This window comes from Pelophylax lessonae (assembly GCF_965119305.1).
Source record: "Pelophylax lessonae genome assembly, chromosome: 1".
Taxonomy (NCBI): Eukaryota; Metazoa; Chordata; class Amphibia; order Anura; family Ranidae; genus Pelophylax; species Pelophylax lessonae.
In genome coordinates this window covers 629,324,003-629,347,538 of record NC_138768.1, presented here as the reverse complement: position 1 = coordinate 629,347,538, position 23,536 = coordinate 629,324,003, and the positions used below count along the sequence as shown (strand labels likewise).

The window sequence follows — 23,536 nt, the reverse complement described above, 5'->3', positions numbered from 1 at the left end:
ACACAGGGAAGGAAACACAATGTCTTCATTCAGATGGAAAGCAGAGACAACCTTAGGAAGGAACAACTGACAAGGGCGAAGCACCACTTTATCTTTGTGAACCACCAGATAAGGTGAACAACAAGAAAAGGCTGATAGCTCGGACAGCCTGCGTGCGGAAGTAATTGCCACCAAGAAGGCTGCCTTCTGGGACAATGTGAGCAGAGGAATCTCACAAATATTTTCAAATGGCGGTTTCTGAAGAACCAACATCACCAAAAGACCGGCGGTCTCAGTCTGGGGCCACAAGGATGACCGGAATTCCTCCTGCCTCGAACTTCAGTAGAAGTCTCGGCAGAAGTTTGAGAGGGGGGAAAGTCGTATATCAGACAGTCCTGGCCCCAAGGAGCCACCAGTGCATCCGTGGCATTGGCTAGAGGATCTTGAGACCTTGCCACGAATCTCTGCACCTTCCTGTTGAAATGAGGGGCCAACAGGTCCAGCTCGGGAGTTCCTCACCAGAGGCACAGCTGGTGAAACACCTCCGCATGAAGAGACCACTCTCTGTGGTCCAAGGCCTGTTGACTGAGATAATCTGCCTGCCAATTTTCCACCCCCGGAATATGCACGGCAGAGAGAGCTGGAACTTAAATTTCCACCCACCTTAGAATGCTGGCTACTTTTCGAGCTGCAAGCACACTTTTTGTGCCCCCCTGGTGATTGACATATGTCATGGCCATGGCATTGTCCGATTGAATCCGTACCGGACACCCCTGAAAACAAACCATCCAATGGACCAGACAAAGTCTGATCGCCCGAAGTACCAGTACATTGACTGCTGAGCAAAATCCATGCCCAAAACACCTCCCCACCAGGAGAGGCTAGCATCCATGGTGACCACCGTCCAGTACAGGGGAAGCAAGGATTTTCCCCATCGAAGAGCCGGAGAGCGAAGCCACCAGATCAGGAACCCTCTCATACCCCGACTCAGCAGGATCAGATTGTCTAGAGCAGGGATCCTCAATCTACGGCCCTCCAGCTGTTGTGGAACTACACGTCCCATGAGGCATTGTAAAACTCTGACATTCACAGACATGACTAGGCATGATGGGAGTTGTAGTTCCTGAACAGCTGGAGGGCTGTAGTTTGAAGACCCCTGGTCTAGAGACTGTGGATTCTTGTCCCACTTGGCAAGAATTTCTCCCTCTGCAGAGGTCTGGTGTGGAACTTTGCAAATGGAACCGCCTCAAAAGGTAGACACCATCGCCGGGTTTGGAGGAAGAAAAATGCTATGACCCTAAGAAAACCATCCCTACAGTCAAGCATGGAAGTTGAAACATTATGCTTTGGGACTGTTTCTCTGCTAAAGGTACAGGCTGAATTTGCCTCATTGAGGGACCATGTATTGTCCCTTGGATGGTAAATCTTGGATGAGAACCTTCTTCCCTCAGCCAGAACACTGAAGATGGGTCATGGATGGGTCTTCCAGCATGACAACTGCCCAAAACATATTGCCAAGGCAACAAAGGAGTGGCTCAAGATGAAGCACATTAAGGTCATGGAGTGGCTTAGCCAGTCTCCAGACCTTAATCCTATAGAAAATCTATGGAGGGAGCTGAAACTTTGGGAAAGGTATCTCGGTCTTTTACAACTTACTGCAAATGAAAACAACCTTTGTGAAAACCCCACAAATGTTTAAATGGGAGAAGGACCCTAACTTAACGTTCACAACCGATCAGTGGATCAGGGCCATCCGTAATAATTTAAAATATACTAGGTGCACAAACTACTGGGAGTCAGCTCAAAAATTCCACCAGAGATGGTACCTTACGCCACATCTGATTGCCAAATTTTCTAAAAATAATTCCGCCCACTGTTGGAGATGTGGTGCCCAAGAGGGTACACTCCCCCACATGACATGGTCATGCCTACATGTAAGAGGTTTTTGGACAGCCGTTTTCCGATTGATCGCGAATGTCACCGGTAACCTACTCAAGAAAAACCCTGCTCTTGCTATATTGAGCATAGGAAGTGAATCGATTCACTGTTCCCTTAGACCTGTTACCATGCAGATTTTGTTTGCGGCCAGAGCTGTCCTGATGAGAAAATGGAAATCTGTTGAGGTCCCTGAAATTAATGAAGTTACTAGGTTACTTAGGGAAGTTTACATATTCAAACATATTATGGCCCCCAAGGAAGGTTCTGTACACAAGATGTGCCAATTTTGGAAACCCTGGCAGGAATACACACAGGACAAATGACAATTGTCTTCCCCGAATTGTCCACTAGAGTGCACTATTGCTTTAGTTCTATTGTCCTGAAATTCTTTTCTCTTATGTTTTGCGATTAATGTTTCTAAGATACGTTGTGAAATCTAATCAGTTTCATTCTTTAACCACATAAGCCCCGGAGGATTTGGCTGCTCAAAGACCAGTGCCTATTTTGCGATTCGGCACTGCGTGAATCTAATGGACAATTGCGTGGTCGTGCGACGCTGTACCCAAATTAAATTGACGTCCTTTTTTTCCCACAAACAGGGCTTTCTTTTGGTGGTATTTGATCACCTGTGTGATTTTTATTTTTTGCGCTATAAACAAAAAAAGAGCGTAAATTTTGAAAAAATAACAATATTTTTCAAATTTTTTATATGAAATTCCCCAAAAAAAAAAATGGGAAAGATTTATGTCATTTTTATTGTTTTATTTTTAACTGGTAATGATGGCGATCTGCGATTTTTTTTGCGGGACTGCGACATTGTGGCGGACAGATTGGACCCCTAACATTTTTTACACTTTTGGGGGTACCAGTGACATTACTACAGTAATCAGTGCTATACATATGCATTGTTACTGTAAAAATGACACTGGCAGGGAAGGGGTTAACTTTATTAGAGATCCAGGGGTTAAGTGTGTCCCTAGGGGCGTGCTTCTGTCAAGGGGCGTGGCTTTTGATGTAACCACAGAGACATACGATCCTACATAGCAGGATCGTATAGTCTCTGCTGTTACACCAGGGAAAATGACAGGCGGCTTTGTTTACATCAGCCACCTGCCTTTCTCCCTCTTCAGCGGGAGATCCCGAGTGGCCGGCTGACACCGGAGCTGCCGTGAACGAGCGCGGGGATGGCCGTGAACGAGCGGGGGCGCGCACCCCCTACAGGCTAGTAGTAGTAGTAGTACTACGTCGCTTTGCCCAGGAAGGCTGACTGCCGCAGTACATGTACTTGCAGCGGTCGGCAAGCGGTTAACCACAGAAAAACTGAATTTTTGTAAAATCTAACCGTAAAATTCCTTTCTCTGAGTCCTCCGACAGTCGCCGCCCACTCACAAGTCTTAACCTCCCTGGCGGTATGATTCTTTTGGATTTTAGGTGCTGAAAGCGGTACCATTATTTTAGGTGCTGAAAGCATGTAATTCTTGTGAATGAGCAGCCCAAACCAACTGTATACATTTATTATATATATATATATATATATATATATATATATATATGTATGTATACATATATTATATATATATTTATATATATATATATATATATATATATATATATATATATATATATATAATGTATACAGTTGGTTTGGGCTGCTCATTCACAAGAATTACGTGTATATCATATATATATATATATATATATATACATATATATATATATATATATATATATATATATGTGTGTGTATATATATATATATATATATATATATATATATGTATATGTGTATATATATACGTATATATATATATATATACTGTATAAATATGTATATATATATATACATACATATATTTACATAAAAAGTACAGTAAAACTGCAGGAAAGGGCACTGGGGGGTAATGTAATGTGATTTTATTTTATTTTGAACGGTATCAGTGTGTTTGGTGCATTTTACATTCGAATTTGCCGCCGGTTCCACCCCCCGGCGGACGTCACGTCGCCGGAGACGGAAGCCGGGGCTCGCAGACGATCGGGAGAGAGCTCCGCCGCCGCACACCGCTCGCAGTCTTCGCTGGATCCCGGAGAAAAGGTAAGTAAAACCTCCTCCAGCATCCAGCAATCTTCTTAGCGCTACCCCGAGTGTGACTCGGGGTTACCGCTTTTGGCACTAAAATCTTACCCCGAGTCACACTCGGAATACCGCTAGGAAGGTTAATCAATGGGTATTGACCTTTGCTCCGCAGGAGTAGCTAGGCACAAGATTTGTTAATAACAAAAGCTTTTAGCATAGACACACCCCTAGGGGCTGTCCCCTTAGTCAATACCTCCCTGCACCAGCATTCCCAACTCAGTTTGGTAGCATAGCAGTAAGAGTACACAAAAACCCCAAAAGAGGGGCGGGGGGCGGCGACTGTCGGAGGACTCAGAGAAAGGAATTTTACGGTAAGATTTTACAAAAATTCCGTTTTCTCTTACGTCCTCCGGCAGTCGCCGCCCACTCACAAGTCTTCACCAATGGGATGTCCCAAAGCAGTGTAGACCTGAGGGGTGGGAGACGCAGCCGCAAAAAAAACAACGCAGTACCCACATCAGAGAAAGGAACCTTACACACAGTAAGAGAACCAACTGGGCAACAGGAAAACGTGCTCAACAGGAGCAACAACCCAGGAAAAAACAAGTAACCCAGGGGTAAAACACCCCAACAGCCAAGGACCCAAAACAAGGGTCCCTAAGGCACTGCCGCACTGAGAACTTTACGGCCAAAGGAGGCATCGGCCGATGCCTGAACATCCACCTTATAAAACTTTGAGAAGGTGTGAAAGGACGACCAAGTCGCCGCCTTACACACCTGGGCCACAGAAGCCTGATGCCGGAAAGCCCAAGACGTACTCAACGACCTGGTAGAGTGCGCTTTTACAGGGAAGGGAGGAACCCTCTCCTTCAAGGCATAGGCCTGCACAATGGTTTGCCTAATCCATTCGGCGATAGTCGCAGCCGATGCCGCCATGCCCTTCCGAGGTCCCTCAGGAAGGACAAAGAGGGAATCCGACTTGCGAAAAGGCTTAGTGGACGACAGGTAAACCCTGATCGCCCGGACAACATCCAAGGAATGTAAGGCAACCTCCTTAGGATGATTCGGCTTCGCGCAGAGCGAAGGCAAGACAATTTCCTCATTAAGGTGAAAATCCGAGATCACTTTCGGCAGAAAGGACAGGTTAGGTCGCAAGACCACCTTATCTTTGTGAACCACCAAGTAGGGAGAGCTGCAGGACAAAGCCGCCAGCTCCGACACCCTGCGAGCCGAAGTGATCGCCACCAAAAAAGCCACCTTTTTGGACAACAGAGGCAACGAGATCTCCCAGATCTTTTCAAAGGGAGCATGTTGCAACACGGACAGAACTAGGTTCAAGTCCCATGGAGGCAAAGGCTCCCTCCTAGGAGGTGCCAAATGTCGCACCCCCTGAACAAAGGTGCGGACCAATGAATTTGATGCCACAGGGCGCTGAAAAAGAACGGCCAGCGCAGAAATCTGGCCCTTAATTGTGGCCAGCGCCAAATGCTGGTCCACTCCAGTTTGGAGGAAAGCCAACACTCTCGACACCGAGTACGAGCGAGGGGAATACCCCCTGGACTCACACCAGGCAAAGTATGCTTTCCAAGTACGGTAGTAAATCTTCCCCGAAGAGGCTTTTCTAGCCTTGATCAAAGTGGGAATGACCTCAGGGGAGAGACCCCTATCCTTCAGGACCTGGCCTTCAACAGCCAGGCCGTTAAAGCCAGCGACTGTAAAGCAGGATGGAATATCTTGAGACAGAAGGTCTTTCCAAAGCGGCAGGCGCCACGGAGCGTCGACTGCCAGATTGACGAGGTCTGCGTACCAAGACCAGCGAGGCCAGTCCGGTGCCACCAGAATCACTGCATGCGGTTCTGAGGCTAACCTGCGAAGGAGCCTGGACAGCAGCTGAATCGGTGGAAAGGCATACATCAGACGATACCGATGCCAGGGCGCCACTAACGCGTCCGAGGCGTCCGCCCGAGGATCGCGCGTCCTTGCCATGAACCTTTCCACCTTGTTGTTTAGACGAGACGCGAACAGGTCCACATCTAGGGAGCCCCTTTTCGCGCACAACATCTGGAAGACATCCGGATGAAGGGACCATTCCCCCTGGTCCAGGGTCTGGCGACTCAGATAATCCGCCTGCCAGTTCTCCACCCCCGGAATGTGAACTGCCGTTATCGCCGGGACGTGCGTCTCGGCCCAAGACAGAATGTCGGCCACTTCCCGAGCCGCTCGGGCACTCCTGGTGCCCCCTTGATGGTTGATGTAGGCCACCGCGGTGGCATTGTCCGTCTGAACCCGAACCGGACGGCCCTGAAGCCGTTCCGACTATTGCAGAAGGCAAAGCTTTATCGCTCGCAATTCCAGAATGTTGATCGGAAGGGAGGACTCCTCCTCCGACCAAGTTCCCTGGGCGGACAGAACGCCCAGAACACCACCCCAGCCCGACAGGCTGGCATCCGTGGTGATCACCGTCCACAACAATGGACGAAAAGATTTGCCCCCCGACACCGCCGGGGACTGGAGCCACCACAGAAGATCCCTTCTGGTGCGTTGGCTCAATGAGATCCGCAGATCCAGGGACTGCGGTCGCCCGTCCCACTCGGCAAGAATCTCCGCCTGGAGACCCTGCGTGTGAAACTGGGCAAAAGGGATCGTCTCGAAAGTCGAGACCATCAAACCCAGACATCTCATGCATGTCCGGAGAGATGAGTATTGGTTGGACCTGAGGGACCCGACCTCGTCCCGAAGTGTCCGGAGCTTGTCTGCCGGCAGGAAGACCCTCGCTTGAACAGAATCCAGAACCATCCCCAGATAGGGAAGCCGAACCGAAGGACACAGAGTCGACTTCGGAAAGTTTATGGTCCAACTGAACTCTTGCAGTGTCTGCACCGTGGTGGACAGGTCGGTCACCAGACTCTGGCTGGCATTTGACCTTATCAGGAGATCGTCCAGATACCCCAAGACAGCAATGCCCTGTGCTCGCAACAGGGCCAGAACCGGCGCCAGCACCTTGGTAAAAACCCGTGGAGCCGAAGCGAGACCGAAAGGTAACGCCACGAATTGGTAGTGATCCTCCGCAATGGCGAATCGAAGGTACCTTTGGTGACCCTCGAAAATGGGGATGTGTAGGTATGCATCCTTCAGATCGATGGAGGCCATGAATTCCCCCGGACTCAGGGCAGCCACCACTGAGCGCAGGGATTCCATGCGGAACTTGCGAACCCGCACAAAGCGGTTCAGAGCTTTCAAGTCCAGAATCGGACGCACCTTGCCCTCCTTTCTGGGCACAGTGAACATATTGGAGTAAAACCCCCGAAATCTGTCCCGATGAGGCACCGGAACCACCACTCCTTGGGCCCGCACCGCCAGGTGCAGATCCTGCAAGCGCTCTGGAGACAGCTGAAGATTTGAGGGAAAAAATCTGCCCGCCGGCCGAGAGAGAAATTTGATCTTGTAACCAGATCGAACGATTTCCTGAACCCATCTGTCCTGAATGCGGAACAGTCAAGGTTGGAGGAAACTGCGCATACGTCCCCCCACCCCAGAAACGGGTGAGGGCGCCCCTTCAGGCGGAATTGGCATGGGTTGACGAACCGGACTGGCCGGATTTTTGCTTACCCGCCCAGGGCTTCTTCTGGGAGCCTTGGCCTTTGAAGGGCTTTGCCCTTGGATTGCGACCGAAAGGCACGAAAGGACCCCTGAGAGGGCCTAAACGAGGAGTTCCGTTTGCCACGGAAAGATTTGTGCTTGGGATTCTGGGGTAAGAGAGTACTCTTGCCCCCCGTAACTCCTTTGATCAGAGTATCCAAAGCCTCGCCAAAAAGGCGAGATCCCACGTAGGGAAAGTCCGCCAACGTCTTGCGAGAAGATTGGTCGACCGACCAACTTTTCAGCCATATCAGACGACGGTTCAGCACCGCCACGCTGGACAGGCATGCAGCCAAAGGAGCTAAATTCAAGTCCGCATCACACAAGTACATGACTCCTTGATGAATTTGATCCACCATAGCCAACGTGGTAGGCGGAGCCGAATCAGCCACCAGGGTCTGAGCACCTTCGTCCAATCGGCAACCGCCTGGGCCGCCATAACCGAAGCAAAAATAGGTTTTAGCATAGAACCAGCAACCATATAGGCATGACGGGCAAGAGACTCCAACCTCCTGTCCGTAGGGTCCCGGAAAACCGGGGTATCCTCAGAAGGAACCGCAGTAGCTTTGTTTAAAACGGCTACCGCGTGATCCACCTGAGGCGCCACACACCAACGCTCGTCGGTGGAGGGCGCAAACGGATAAAGCAGTTTAAACTTATTCGGCACTGTAAAGGGCTTCTTTAAATTGCGCCACTGCTCATTAACAGTATGATGAAATTCTGCAGGGCATGGAAAAACCTGCGCTGATTTGCGGGTTCTTTGCGTCCCAAAGGAGGACACCCTAGCAGGAGGAGTGGGCTCCTCCTCCAGGTGCAACGTATCCTTAATGGAGGCAATCAGCTCATCCATGAGTGCAAGCTCTTCAGGCGAGCCAGGGGGAGAAACATCAACCCCTTCCACCTCCGCCTCCCCCTCAGACCCCATAAGGTCCAGAGATGAGCGAGACCCTGAGAAGGGCACGCCAGCCACAGCAGCCACATCGCCCTCTGAATCAGAGGAAATGGATAACCTGGCCCTTTTTGCGGATCGTTCAGCCATCAGCACATGCATCTGAGAAACTAAGGACGCCACTACCGTGGCCAGATCAGCCCCCTCGGGGGGAGCAGCAGCCCCCTGGTCCCCCACCAGGGCGGAGGGAAACTTGCTATCCTGAGAATCCATGCCCACAGCAATGAAAGGAAAAAAAGGTACTGGCCCTTTAACACCACGGCGAGCGCAGCCCACCGTACACTACTGTATGCACCGATCCCGCAGGGATAGAGAACACTGAGCAAGGAATGACAGGACAATGAAGGAAAAACCTGGAGAGAGCACAAACAGGCTGCTGCCACCGATCGCTGTTCCAGAGAGAGAGGAAATGATGCAATAACCGGCTGACTGATATAGCCTATGAAAGCTCCGCAAAAATGGCCGCTCGGCTGAGGGATAGAGGCTACAAGACAATGGCGCCGACATGTGCTCGAACGAGCGCGGCCCGCCAAAATGGCGGCGAGTGGCGCCAAAACACAGCGCTGTACAGAGACAGGGCCGTCCATAGCATTTCTGCAAAAAAATGGCAGGCCGCAACAGCGGCCGTCGCTCAAGCATGTCTGCACCCAATCTGCCCCAGACAGAACTCACAGCAGAGTGGGAGGGTCCCCCCCTCGCAGCCCACAAAGGCATGCTAACCCATACAGGGATCTGACAGGGAGCCCGCACTTCATACAGACATGGGGGTACACACAGCCACAGACTGACACCCACACAGATGGTCCCCACACAGAAGGTACTTACCGTACCGGATGGCGCGGGGAGCCGTCTCCAGCGACAAACCGCTATCAAGACGACAGGGAGTGCCGCAGCCAGGACGCTGTGGACTGCAGCACAAGACCGCAGAATGGCGTCCAGTGAGGTAGCCACCTCACAGGCAGCATCCCTGCAGCGAGCAGGGATGGGTCGTTCATGGCGCCAGGGCGAACCGTAGCTGAACGCTCAATGGCAGGCTGGGGATCCATCTGGCCCTCAGCCCTGGGATCCAGGGCGGCCAGTTCGAGACCCAGCTCCGCATGATCATCTTCATCCGAAGATCCCTAAACTAAAGCTGACAAAATAACAGCTAGTAAAGAAAAGAAAAATACTTGAAATAAAATAAAAAAAAGGGTAGAAGGCTGAGACTGAAGCCCCAGCACAGGAAAGCCTGCTACTCCTAAGCTAGGCAAGATCAAACTGAGTTGGGAATGCTGGTGCAGGGAGGTATTGACTAAGGGGACAGCCCCTAGGGGTGTGTCTATGCTAAAAGCTTTTGTTATTAACAAATCTTGTGCCTAGATACTCCTGCGGAGCAAAGGTCAATACCCATTGGTGAAGACTTGTGAGTGGGCGGCGACTGTCGGAGGACGTAAGAGAAACGTCCTTTAAGATGTACTCATAAAATTTGTTTGTTATTTACTGGATTGACCAATATTTTTTCTTGTATTATTGCTCAACTGTTTGTACACTCTGGCTTGTTCCTCTTATAAAACTCAAAATTATTTCTAAAAAAAAAAAGAAAAAAAAAAAAAGATTGAGCTCAGGTGCATCCTGTTTTCAGTGATCATCCTTGAGATGTTTCTACAACTTGATTGGAGTCCACTTGTGGTAAATTCAGCTGATTGGGCATTATTTGGAAAGGCACACACCTGTCTATATAAGGCCCCACAGTTAACAGTGCATGTCAGAACACAAACCAAGCCATGAAGTCCAAAGATTGTCTGTAGACCTCTGAGACACCTCCGAGAGCACAGAAAATTTTCTGCAACATTGAAGGTCCAAATGAGCACAATGGGCTCCATCATCCGTAAATGGAAGAAGTTTGGAACCACCATGACTCTGCCTAGAGCGGGAATTCCAGCCAAACTGAGCGATCGCTGGAGAAGGGCCTTAGTCAGGGAGGTGACCAAGAACCCGATAGTCACTCTGACAGAGCCCCAGCATTTCTCTGTGGAGAGAGGAGAACCTTCTTCCAGAAGAACAACCATCTCTGCAGCACTTCACCAATCAGACTTGTATGGTAGAGTGGCCAGACAGAAGCCACTCCTCAGTAAAAGGCACATGACAGCCCGCCTGGAGTTTGTAAAAAGGCACCTGAAGGACTCTCAGACCATGAGAAACAAAATTCTCTGGTCTGATTAAAGATTGAACACTTTGGCATGAATGGCAAGTGTCATGTCTGGAGGAAGCCAGGCACTGCTCATCACCTGGCCAATACTATCCCTACAGTGAAGCATGGTGGTGGCAGCATCATGCTGTGGGGAAGTTTTTCAGCGGCAGGAAGTGGGAGACTAGTCAGGATCGAGGGAAAGATGAATGAAGCGATGTATAGAGACATCCTTGATAAAAACCTGCTCAAGAGCACTCTGGACCTCAGACTGGGGCAAAGGTTCATCATCCAACATGACCCTAAGCACACAGACAAGATAAGAAAGGAGTGGCTATGGGACAGATCTGTGAAAGTCCTTAAGAGGCCCAGCCAGAGCCCAGACTTGAACTAAATTGAACATCTCTGGAGAGATCTGAAAATGGATGTGCATAGACACTCCCCATCCAACCTGATGGAGCTTGAGAAGTCCTGAAAAGAAGACTGGGAGAAACTGCCCAAAAATAGGTGTGCCAAGCTTGTAGCATCATACTCAGAAAGACTTGAGGCTGTAATTGGTGCCAAAGATGCTTTAACAAAGTATTGGGTAAAGGCTGTGAATACTTATGTACACTTTTTTTTTTTTTTTTATAATAAATTTAAAAATTGTAAACAAAAAAAAATTAAAAATTAAAAAAAAAACTTCTTTCACGTTGTCATTATGGGGTATTGTTTGTAGAATTTTGAGGAAAATATTGAATTTAATCAATATTGGAATAAGGCTGTAACATAACAAAATGTGGAAAAAGTGAAGCGATGTGAATACTTTCAGGATGCACTGCACAGCAAAAAATGAGATAAATTAAATTGTATTAAAGTCACACCTTGAATCGTAAATTTAAGGAATAAAGCAGGATTTTTGGCTTGTCTCCATCTGTTGTACCGTCATGCTCATTCCATAGTGGAATTGGCTGCTCGCCTCCTGTAGATACATAGACAACATTTCAAATGTAACTCAATAGGACATAAACATGCTGATATTTACAAACATGCATTGGAAAATCCAAAACTACAATGAGCTCCCCAAACACCAGAACAAAAGTGTACGTGTGCAAAGCTTTTAGGCCACGTTCACATTAGTGCAATTTTAGATGCAACTCAGAATCACAGGACTTAGGAAATCCCATTGTTTTCAATGGTGCTTGTTCATATCAATACAACACAACTGTGATGCGACTTTGGGGAAGGTGCTTGTGTTACTTACGTGTGCTGCAGTGCCCTATAGACTTCATGGAGTAGCACTAAAAATGCATGTACATGCCTTTTTGGTGCTGCCAACACCACCTGCTAGCTTCTTTACAACTAGTGACTCATATCTGCTGTCTGCAGAAGGGATGAGTCATTGGTTATTAAGGATCCGACACCAGCATGCGTCCTAACAACCATGAGTCATCCCTGCTGTCAGGGGAGGATTCCCCGCTGACAGCAGAATGTAAACAAAAAGCATTAAAAAAAAAAAAACAGCGTGGGGTTGTACCCCCCCCTCCAATCCATACCAGGCCCTTTGGATTCCGCAGCTGATATTTGTCTCAATATTATGCATTGAATCCATTGATAGCCTTCATGATATTGGCTGACATTGTCACTTCCATGTACAAACAATTGCTGGTGAGGCTGGCACTGACTCTTGCTGGCACAAACACTTTGCTGACACAAAAAGCTTTGCCACTGGCAATAATGTTCAATACTCCTGCCTGGCGCTGTCAGTATTGCTGGCTGCTGGCTGACTTGAAGCTTTTGCCTGCACACAGAAGCAAATGGTGTTATCACAAGGCTGCTTTGTAAAAACAGGAAGTGGCTGGAGGTGCTCTTTCCTAGCACTCCATCATTTTCCAGTGCATTCTGGGGTACAGGAACCTCCACTGTCTTTCCCTAACACTCAGCTAACACTTTATAAATGTTTCTCTAATGTGCTTTAAACTCTATTGTTGCAGTTAAGGTGCACTACTATTAAAATTAATGTTGGTAGCTGAAAGCAGCGATGCCTCCTGAAAGCAACATGCTGCTTAATTTTTAACAAAACAGAATGCCATCACTCTTTTGTTTACTGCACTGTGTGGTGCCCATTGTAGCATTCATGGCAGACATTGAAGGGAAGCTATGAGGCTTTATTAACACTGAATGCAGATTAACCACAGGGTATTGATGCACGTGTGAACAAACCCTTACATACATATAAGAAGATCACTGGTGTCATTGCTGCTGGCTCTGTCAAGTGGCACTGGACCTGGAACATAGCAATCACCATTAGGTGGATGGTTAATCAGCCACAGCTGAAACCCCTAGCATAAACAGGAGGAACCCTAGGGTTCCATGAACTCCTGGTTGAGAATGGCTGCTTTACTGTATAATTTGATTTAGACCTTTGCTTCCTCTGGGGAAACACTACAAAAAGTACATTTCTGCACTCAAACAAAAAACAAACAAAAACAAACAAACAGAAGACTAAGAGCCGGTTCACATTAGCGCGACTTGTCAGGCGACTTGGCAGACTGACAAGTCGCGCTCCCTCGCGGTCCATTGACCGATACAGGACCCGTTCTAATAGGAGCGACACAAGTCGCTCCGACTTAGAAAAAGGGTCCTGTACTATTTCGGGGTGACCTCGGAGCGACTTGCATAGACTTCCATTATGTTAAGTCCCTGCAAGTCGCTCCAAAGTCGTGGTGCAATGTAATGCACAAGTCGCCCCTGAAGTAGTAAGGAGTCGTGTCGCGCTAATGTAAACCGGCTCTTAAATGCAAGGGATGTTAGTAATAAATCTACAAACAAAGCTCATCTTCATGCTCTAGCCTCCAATCCAGTAATCTAGTTTTATTTGCAGGACGTTATGGCAAACCTTTATCTCAACCCTGCAGATGCATTCGATTTTAGAGACCTACACCTATCTAAAGGATGCAGCAGGCTGTAAGGCCCAAAAAAGTCACACATCTGACTAAGCTGGCAGTGCTGGTTAAAAAGGGAAGTATTATTTAAACACTGCATTACATTATGGATACCATTTAATATATAAAACATTTGTATAAAACCTGTGCAACAAGAAATATGTAGGTGGCCACTGTTAACCTTTTCGAAAACTAGCTGTCTGGCAATTGTACTTCTCTGAAGGCCTCAATACTTTCTGAGACACTGTCCCAGAAAAAGCATGCAATGAAGTAGCCATTTAAAGCAAAGTAACTAGCATTTTCTGAATAGTATGTTGACAGTGGCAGCCTACATATTACTTACAACAGGTTTTATTTAAAGTGATAATTTCTAATTTTAATCTAAAGTCATAAAAGTCTAAATGGTTCATTTGGATGAACAGTCAAAACTTAAGTATATAAAACCATACTGTTAATAGTATCAATGATGCTCAAAGCCAACAGTCAATAATATAATTGGTCTTCAATTTTCACCCAGGTATAATTCAGAACATTCATATACATACAGGACTGCCAGATCAGCTAAGATAAGTGTTTTTCTTATAGCCCTGCCAGTTGTTAAACAGAACTTAGTGCTCCAATAATCATATTTCATTCTTGAAATCAACTGCATGAAGATCATGCTAGAGAAATTATTTTTGCATTCAAATTATATTGAAACTGTGCTTAAAAACAAACTCAGGAATTAAAACAAAAGTCTAAAAGATTTGCCTTACTTTAGACAGGTGTACAATCTACTGTGCTCTTTCTAGAAAATTTAAAGGTATTAGAAAATACCATAGTGTTTGTAGTCATTTTAATTGTAGACATTAAAGTGACTGTAAATTCTCATTTAATAAAAAAATAACAAACGTTATACCTACCTGCTCTGTGCAGTTGGTTTTGCACAGAGTGGCCCAGGTCCACCTCTTCTCGGGTCCCTCTTCAGTGCTCCTGGCCCCTCCCTCCATTCAGACACGGCGCAGCGACCCAGCCCCGCCTCCTCTCTCTCCTAATTGGCTGACAGACTTTGAATGACAGCAGCAGGAGCCAATCCCGCCACGCTGTTGTCTCAACCAACCCAGGAGGGGAGTACAGGGCAGCTTAGACACTCCTGTAACATCGCTGGATAGAGACGGGCTCAGGTGAGTATTAGGGGGGCTGCTACACACAGAAGGTTTTTAGATTTTAATGCATAGAATGCATTGGTATAAAAAAAAAAACCTTCTGTCTTTACAATCCCTTTAAGTTTGATGATATCAGTAACTGAACATAATGGCAACTTTTACAATCTTTAAATTTATGAGATGAGGGTATAGTGTAATTATACACATATTAATACGTGTTGTTTTTTGAAATAATCCTTAGGGTTCTGTACATTTACTGTTATTTAACAAACGTCTCTAAATGTAGTTTTTTTGTAACTACACAACCAAGTTGAAATAAAAATAGTAATTCTAAACAAAATAAACACCACAAACCTGAGACTTTCTGTATTACTTCGTTGACCTCTTTCATGAAGACTTTCTGTACAAAAACTAGGTGGTTCAGTAGGTCAGTGGTTAGATTGTGCTCAAATGACCCAACCTGTAATTCAGATGGACAGTCTGTAAAGTTTCAAACTGACAACAAAAATAAACAGAAGAGCAGTACACTGTAAGGCTCCAATCACACCAATGCGTTTTTTTATGTTTTTTTCAGAATCGCAGGACATTATTTTAACATGGGTTCCTATGGAACACATTCACATCAATGCATTTTTGTGCCTCTGCATTTTTGGAAAGAGTCAGGGACTTTTTTAAATGAAAAACGGTGTTTTTTTTTTTTTTTTTTTTTTATTGCAATAGATTTTGACTGAGAAGCTGCAGAAAAACATGTAGTTTGTTTTTATTGCGGTTTTGCTGTGATTTAATCTGCCCAAAAAATCCCCCCCCCCCCCAAAAAAAGCATTAAATAAAACGCAAAACACAAATCACCACAAAATAGTGGTGAAAAAAAATGCAGAGAACTGCAGGCACTGCTCAAAAGCAAACTGCATAGGTGTGTATGAAGCCTAATAGTTTGAAACATAAAAGTAAGATATAACTTTGGCACTAGTCAGTGTTGTGCAGGCTGGCTTATGAAGGGTATGTTCCTTTCCACAGTTCAGGTTAAAATTGCATGTAGCCTAAAGCGAAGGCCTGTAATTTTATTTGCTAATTTATTGAAAAATGTTTACTGGATTTCTATTTTCAGCTGTATAACTTGAAAACAGCAGTGATGTAAAACAAAATATTAAAAATGACTAAATCGACAACTTCAAACAGGTGTGATGTTTTACTCCTTAGAACAGGGATGTGTATCCCGCAGACCCCATGTGGCCCAGGCAAATCTGGAGGGATGCCACGTTTGGCAAAGCAGCCACATCGGAGGTCAGCAAGGACAAGCCAGGCACAGGCACATCGGAAAGGATGTCGTGTTTGGCATAACACCAGCGGCAATGAATGCAGGGAATCCTGCTTGCGCAAGGCAAGTAAGTGCCACATGGCCAGACTTAAAGCGAATAAAATAGTGGTAGTTCCACTTTTTTTATCACATGATATTACCGCAAAGGTCTAGAAAACACAACAATTTTGTAAAAAACACATTAAAGTTAATTTTAGGGGGTACAAAAATGCAATAAATTACCCAATCCCTAATTGTTTTTGTAAAATAAAAAAGCTGAGGTTGCACTGAGTAAATAGATACCCAAAATGTAAAACCTTACATTTGCATGCGCCCATGAAATGGCTACAAACTTCAGCGCCCTGATGCTTTAAAAGCCCCCTATAGGTCATCAGTTAAGCTTTACAAAGCAGGTCTGGAGCTAGAACTATTGCTCTCATTCCGGCATGTTCGGCAATATGTAGCATAAGTATGGCAATCAACGTTTTCAGGCATAAGCACCCCAACCCGTGTGTTTATGTTTGTTCGTGCAAATATGTGGGGGTGGGAGGATTTTATGTGTTACGGAGTAACTTTAATTTTTTACTTAACTTTTATTTTCATCACATAGGGGACAGACTTTCTTTAAGACATCCAGGGTCTCCCCTGCGTTCAACTGAATGTAAAGCAATGCACATCGGACTGCAATACATTCTTTCATGGCCTTGATGGCTGGGGTAACTGAAACACATCACTTCCGGGTAAGCAACCAGAAGGGGAGGAGAGAGGATGTGTGTCTGCTCTCTTCCCTCCCCCCTACCGGCCTGCAGATGGGCAAGCCGAGCCTGGGATTTGTGGAAGCACTTCGGAGGAAGCGCAGCTGCCCGAATCCTTTTATCTGACAAGTAAACTGCCCAGCATCCGGGACATGTAGTTCAGGCGATATGAATTGTGCATCCTTGTAATGGCGATCTGACGTCTAGGATTTGTCGAGCCTTGCACTATATAATTCATTTTTAATATTCAACGCAAACTCAGCCATTCATCCATGTCTCCATGCTTTATTTTGCTGAGAAATCACTTTGAAAAACACTCCTCTAGCATTTCTAGCCATGGCCATCTTGAGCAATGGCAGATGATTCATGTGGACCATGGATGCTCAACCTGTGGCTCCCCAGCTGTTGCAGAACTACAAGTCCCATGAGGCTTTGCAAGGCTGAGAGTTCTAAGCATGATCCCAAAGGCAGAAGCATGATGGGACTTGTAGTTCCACAACAGCTGGAGGGCCACAGGTTGAGCATGCATGAATTGTAGCCTTTACTTCCTGAAATTCATCTGGCCTTTGCTCAGGCATGCAGGCAGTTGGGTGTGGTTTACTAAGAAAGCCCCCTCTTTAGATGAAAGAAAGAAAATGCCCAAGATGACTCATGGGATGTATAATATCATTTTGGTCTTGACCGGAAACCAACTGAAATGCAAAAAAAAAGAAATTATATCTATATATATTTAAATCATGTAAATATAATATACCTTCCTATCTATTTACTAATGCTAGCTGCATGATAATAATGAAAAATAGTTAATGTTGATTGAGGAAGCTTATTTCTGCTTTCAGCTCTGATGGGTGAAAGAGCCATGTAATCAATAAACTGAAAAAAAAAGAAGAGGATTTACAAAGACAGGAGCAGCTGTGCATGGCAGCCAATCAGTTTCTATCTTTAATTTTTTAAGTTTAACTGAACAAGATGACATTAGAAACTGACTGGCTGCTCCGGATTCTATCTGCTCCAGTTTTAGTAAAATTCCCCCAAAGCATTACATCATTCAATCGCTGATTTTTTTGAAGGGTTGTAGAAACCAGTGAGGTTTGCTCAAGCATTATACAACTGTAGAATAAAAAAGCAACATACACAAACCTTCCTGCACAATCTGTTTCACATCTACCAGACACCGAACCAGGGCATTTAACTAAGCAAATTTGCCTGGTACCATGTATAGGCTTGTGTGGTCAATAATCAGCCTCAAATGAAAGTCACAAGATGCTACGCAGTTTAACAGTCTTTTAAAAAATTCCTCACAGAGACATTGCTGTACTGAGATTATTTAGTGATGGGCTTTTTATCCTCCACGGGTACCTTAATTAACTAATACCAAAATGGTACATTACATGCTAGCTAGGTACCCAACACTTACTACCCCGCAGCAGGGGTAAATATGGTTTAAACTGTGAGTGTACTTTTTTTGAGGCTACTTACCTCAGCCATACAACGTAAATAGTTTCCCTGAAGGTAGTAACTGTGTTTAGCAGGAAGGTCTTCAATGCTCCAGGCTTGATCTGAGTAGTTGTCATGCTCTTCCATGATGTATTTACCATGCATGGTGACTGGAGGAAGGTTGAGACTGGCTGAGGGGGGAATAGTTGACATATCTGTAGAAGAGACCCTGGATGTGAAGCGCAGTCTGTGATTTGGGAGCTCAAATGTAAACCTGGTCTGTGCACCTGCAATAAAAAAGCATCCAACATTTAAAATACGAAAAACAAAGGAATGTTTATATTATTTTCTTTATAGCAGAGGATCAAGGCTATCTACAATTTGTCAAAGAAATCATCAAAACAAAGATCAACTAGAAATAAACTGACACGGGTCTTGACCCTTCCAAACTCTAACAAAACGAAAATTAAAAAAAGCACTTTAAGGCCTCATGCACACAAAACGTCAGTAGAAAGCTGTAGCTGTAGAAGTTTTTCAGCTTTTTTGCAGTAGAGTTTTTCAGCTGTAGCGTTTTTTTTATCTTTTTCTTAGAAAAACTATACCTCCACAAAAGCTCATGGCTCAAAAGTGTAGATAAATGCAGAATAGCCATGTTTTACAGCGTTTTTAAGCTTTTATCAGATATAGTGCGTTTTTACAGCTGAAAAATGACTCTTCCAGAGACCAGGTCCCCTGAAAACACATCTTTCCAAGCACTCCACCCCAAACGGACAGGCTGGCATCCGTGATTACCACGGTCCAATACAAGGGAAGGAAGAAAGACAGCCACCACAGTAGAGCACTTCTTGTGTTTTGACTCAGCCGAATCAGATTGTCCAAAGATTTTGGATCCTTGTTCAACTTGACAAGAATTTCTCTTTGCAGAGGTCTCATGTGGAACTGAACAAATGGAAGCGCCTCCAAGGTAGACACCATTAGGCCTATCGCTCGCATGCAAGTCTGCAGAGAGGACAGATTGCTGGATAACAGCAAGCGAATCACCCTCTGCAACTTTTGCAGCTTTTCCAGAGGGAGAAACACCCTCGCTGAGGCTGAGACCAGAGTCAGTCCCAGATAATCCAGTTTGGAAGATGGGGCCAGAGCAGATTTTTTGAAACGGATGTTCCAACCGAACTCTTTCAGGGTCCGTACAGTGACTGACAATTCAGAGTCCGTACAGTGACTGACAAGTCACCCAACAGGACTGAATGCTCTTAAGAGAAGATTGTCCAGATACCCCAGTTCTGCAATCCCCTGCTGTCGCAGTAATGCTAATCCTGGAGTTAACACATTGGTGAAGACTCTGGGAGCAGAGGAGAGACCAAAAGGTAATGCCACAAATTGATAATGCTCCTCTCCTACAGCGAAGCAAAGAAAACGCTGGTGTCCAGCATAAATAGGGATGTGTAGATATGCGTGCTTGATATCGATGGAGGCCAAAAAGTGTCATTGGTGTAGGGATGCCACTACCATGTAAATGGACTCCATTCGAAACTTCAGTAAATGCACAAAACAGTTTAGAGTCTTGAGGTCCAGTATAGGACGCACTTTGCCTTCTTTCCTGGGATCAGTGAATAGGTTTGAATAGAAATCCTGAAAGCGTTCCCGAGAGGGAACCGGCACAATCATTCCTTGTGACAGCAGATCTTGTACCGCCTCTCGTACATCCCTTAGCCGATCTGGAGATAGGCGTAGATTGGACGGAAAGAATCTGTCCCATGGTCAAGACGTGAAATCGATCTTGTAACTCGATCGGATTGGTTTGTGGACCCATTTGTCCTGAATCAAAGAGGTCCGGAAAGAAACAAAGACATCCCCCCACCCCAGTTACAGGTGAGGGCGCCCCCCTTCATGCAGAAGGGGAGTTGTCTTCAGATCTTGAAGGGCCTGCTCTCGGCTTACCTGACCACATCTTCTTGGAACCCCCAGATGATCTAAATGGCTTAGATCCTTTCTCCTTTGTGCCGGAGGGATGAAAGGGCTCCTGAACGAGGCAGAAAAAAAACAATGCCTATAGCAGAGTGAGTGGGTGTATACCCCCAGGGATTACTCCTGTAGGGTGCAGCATAACCCAATGGTTAAGAAGAATATGGAGCTGCGTCTGTCGTGAAGGATAGAGAAAGTATATTTTTTGATAAGCACTAAACGTGACATCGTTTTTTTTTTTTTACTGTAAAATCAACATTTATTATACAAGAATGAATGAGGCTCGGTTCACACATGTCCGGCCGCGGTTTAATTGCGATTTTTAAAAGGAATCCGGTGTAGTTTTTTCACTGGTTTAGGTATTCAGGTGAGATTTTTTAATTTAATTCACATCTTAATTGGACTGAAAAACACACAGGACTCTTTAAAAAAAAAAAAAACTGACTGCAGCCAGCCCAGACATATGTGAACCAGCTCATGTGATTTGGATGCGGTTCAAAACGCATGCAATTCGCATATATGTGAACTGAGCCTGTATGTGACTCAACTTAACATTAGGCATTATAGCTCTCTTTTACCTGTCATCCCATGGCTTCTCATTCTCCCCATTTTATACTCTGCTTTGAGGGACGGTAACAATGCAGCTCCAATAGCAATACCATCCAACATTGCACTGAACTTCAGCACTATAGGCTTTTTTTCAAGTCCTTCCGGGAGTTGAGGGAATACAATAGTTTCAATTGGAGTCTGGTTAACACTTGAGGGGGTTTTTTCAGATAGTAATGGAGTTGCTACATCTTCCTTGGGAGGGGGCACCCTGTAAAAGAAACATCAATCTATGTGTAACAGGCATTGGTCAAATGATCTGGTAGAAACATCTGGAAATATCTATAAAAATTGAAATGCTCCACCTTGGCCTCTACATGTAATTTATCACAATTGATGTAAATGTTTAATTATGCTGATAAATTAAAATAAAACTGGCCTAATATATAGCTATATATCTATATATATACTGTATATATATATATATATATATATATATATATATATATATATATATATATATCTATATATATTATATTATATATATTTTTTTAAATGTAGCTGTATATTTCTTGCTATCATAATTTACAACCAAAGAGCAAACCAAAATAAATTCTCCTGCTCCTGATGATTGCAGTGATACCACATATGTTTGTTGTTGTTTGTACCAGTAGTACAGTATAGAAACAATGATCCACATTTTTTTTTTTTTTTTTTAATCCTGCCTAAAACACAGTAACTAACACTAACTTTTTTTTTCTTCCTTTCCTAAAATATGCTGACTGTGACCTTTGACCCCGTCCCTAACACTAATTCTGATAACCATTAATCTTTCTATTATTTTCTTTATTTTTGTTTAATTTTTTTATTTCTTTTTTTACACACTTTGGCTTGTTTACATTTTCCTCTCTTGCAAGAAGAGGAAGATACAAGGTATTTTTCTCTACATTCAGAAAAGGAAGTATACACAGGGATAGGCTCACAGGGACTGATCACTGGCTATCACAGCGATCAGGTGAACTGGAATCAAAAGTCCCAGGTCCCGATCATTGGTCCCGATCTCTCGGTGAGAGCCAGGTCTTTGTGCTGGGAGCGTGCTGTGCAGGGGATACGCATATATGCAGCCTCACGGAAAAAAGACCACTTCCGTGAGGCCACATATAGGTGTACGGTCGGCGGGAAGGGGTTATTATCAAATTTGTAAGGTATTTAAAGTGAAAGGTTTTTTTTTTTTTTTTGGATACTATGCTATACTATATTACTATAGACAACACCTGGAATGGCAATAAACAAATTTCATTTTCTCTATTTGCTCTGGTGACCATTATAAAAAGGTAAACAAAAATGCTGTGAATATCTGATTTCAGGGTGCTGCTTGGCCAGCCGGCTCTCTCCTTTCCCAGCTGCAGGGAGCGGGGCGAAGATTCCCCTGCTGACATCACTTGGGAGGAGAGGAGGGGAGAGAGAGCCAGCTGGTCACGTGATCGCCGAGCAGCACACTAAAATCAGGTATTCACAGCATTTGGTTTATAAAACACATAGACAGAGGCACACAGGCTTAGGAAACAAAGAGGATTATATAACATAATAATAGTTATTTCAGCAGCAGGAGGGGTGGGTTGGCCATGACACGGAGCTGACAGGCAAAGAGGGGAGGGGAGGGGAGGGGGGGGGGGGAGGAGAGAGGATGACACAGGAGAGCAGAGAGCAGGCATGCATATGACAGAGGCACATACACTGACCACAATTTACCGTGGTCAGTTTACAGAGGGGAGTGTAGAAATTGGCAGGATCAGCCAGGTTTTTTAGATGTTACAAGTGGCCAAATTACACAGCACAAGCACTGCGCTGTATAACATGCTTTAAGGGAACAGGATCATTTTGTTTTTTTAGGGTAACAAACACTTTAGGTTGTTACCAGAACAGAAATAAAGGGAAAAGTGTCTGAGAGGAGATTTCCCTAACTTTGGGGAGGTTTTATCTCACTTCCTGTTGTGTGTGTGTACAGAACAGGAAATAAAGCAAAATTTACTTAACTGGAAACAGCAAAAAAAAAAACTGACAAGGTTACAAGTTTTGAACACTGTCCCAAAACTCGCTAAATTCTCAAAACAAAAAAAAAAAGTTTTTGCTTTACATACACTTGTCAAGTCTTCTGAAGGGATCATCTACTGTGAAATGATCTTGTTTTAGGCTATGTTCTCAGACACTTTTTTACTTGCAGCATATGTAAATGGAGGGCCAACTGAACTAATTTCTGATATGTACACCACAACTCACACTGTTGAAGGCTGCCTGATGAGGTCTGAGATCTGCTTTGAGAGCTGGTGAGAACTGCGCACCATCATGCTGTGCAATGTAGCTGGGTGCTGTGGAATGTTAATGCTGATTGCTCCGACTTTGAAGACAGCAGCATTGCTTGTTCGGAGGCCCCTCTGTGCACTATACAGTGCCTGGGACTTTGCAATACTGCATTTGACCACGGTCCTGTGTAAAAAAAAACAAAAAAAGGGATTAGTAAAAGAATATACTGAATGTCCCTCCGTCAAGCTGGTAGTACCAATCAATTTTCATGCAGTGACTGCACACATGCTCCTGTTTGTCCAGTCTCAGATAAAGTACATTGCAAAACACTTCACAACTAACTACCTGTATTGGTCAGTACAGAATTGCAGTGTAAAATTTCTGGTTTATAATTTGAGTTAGAAGACCAGACAATCC

General features: G+C 44.9%; 1 protein-coding gene across 11 annotated transcripts in view; it reads right to left on the bottom strand.

The window, feature by feature from the left end:
* The window catches only part of BLTP1 (bridge-like lipid transfer protein family member 1), a 754,177-nt gene that overhangs the window by 206,591 nt on the left and 524,050 nt on the right, over nt 1-23,536 (bottom strand). For all 11 annotated transcript variants that reach the window (XM_082243836.1, XM_082243839.1, XM_082243842.1 and 8 more), the window contains 5 exons: nt 23,096-23,302; nt 20,848-21,086; nt 18,347-18,591; nt 15,170-15,275; nt 11,610-11,707 (listed from right to left, as the gene is read on the bottom strand). In XM_082243836.1, the coding sequence (XP_082099962.1) occupies nt 11,610-11,707; nt 15,170-15,275; nt 18,347-18,591; nt 20,848-21,086; nt 23,096-23,302 (895 nt within the window). The remainder of the gene's footprint in view (nt 1-11,609; nt 11,708-15,169; nt 15,276-18,346; nt 18,592-20,847; nt 21,087-23,095; nt 23,303-23,536) is intronic.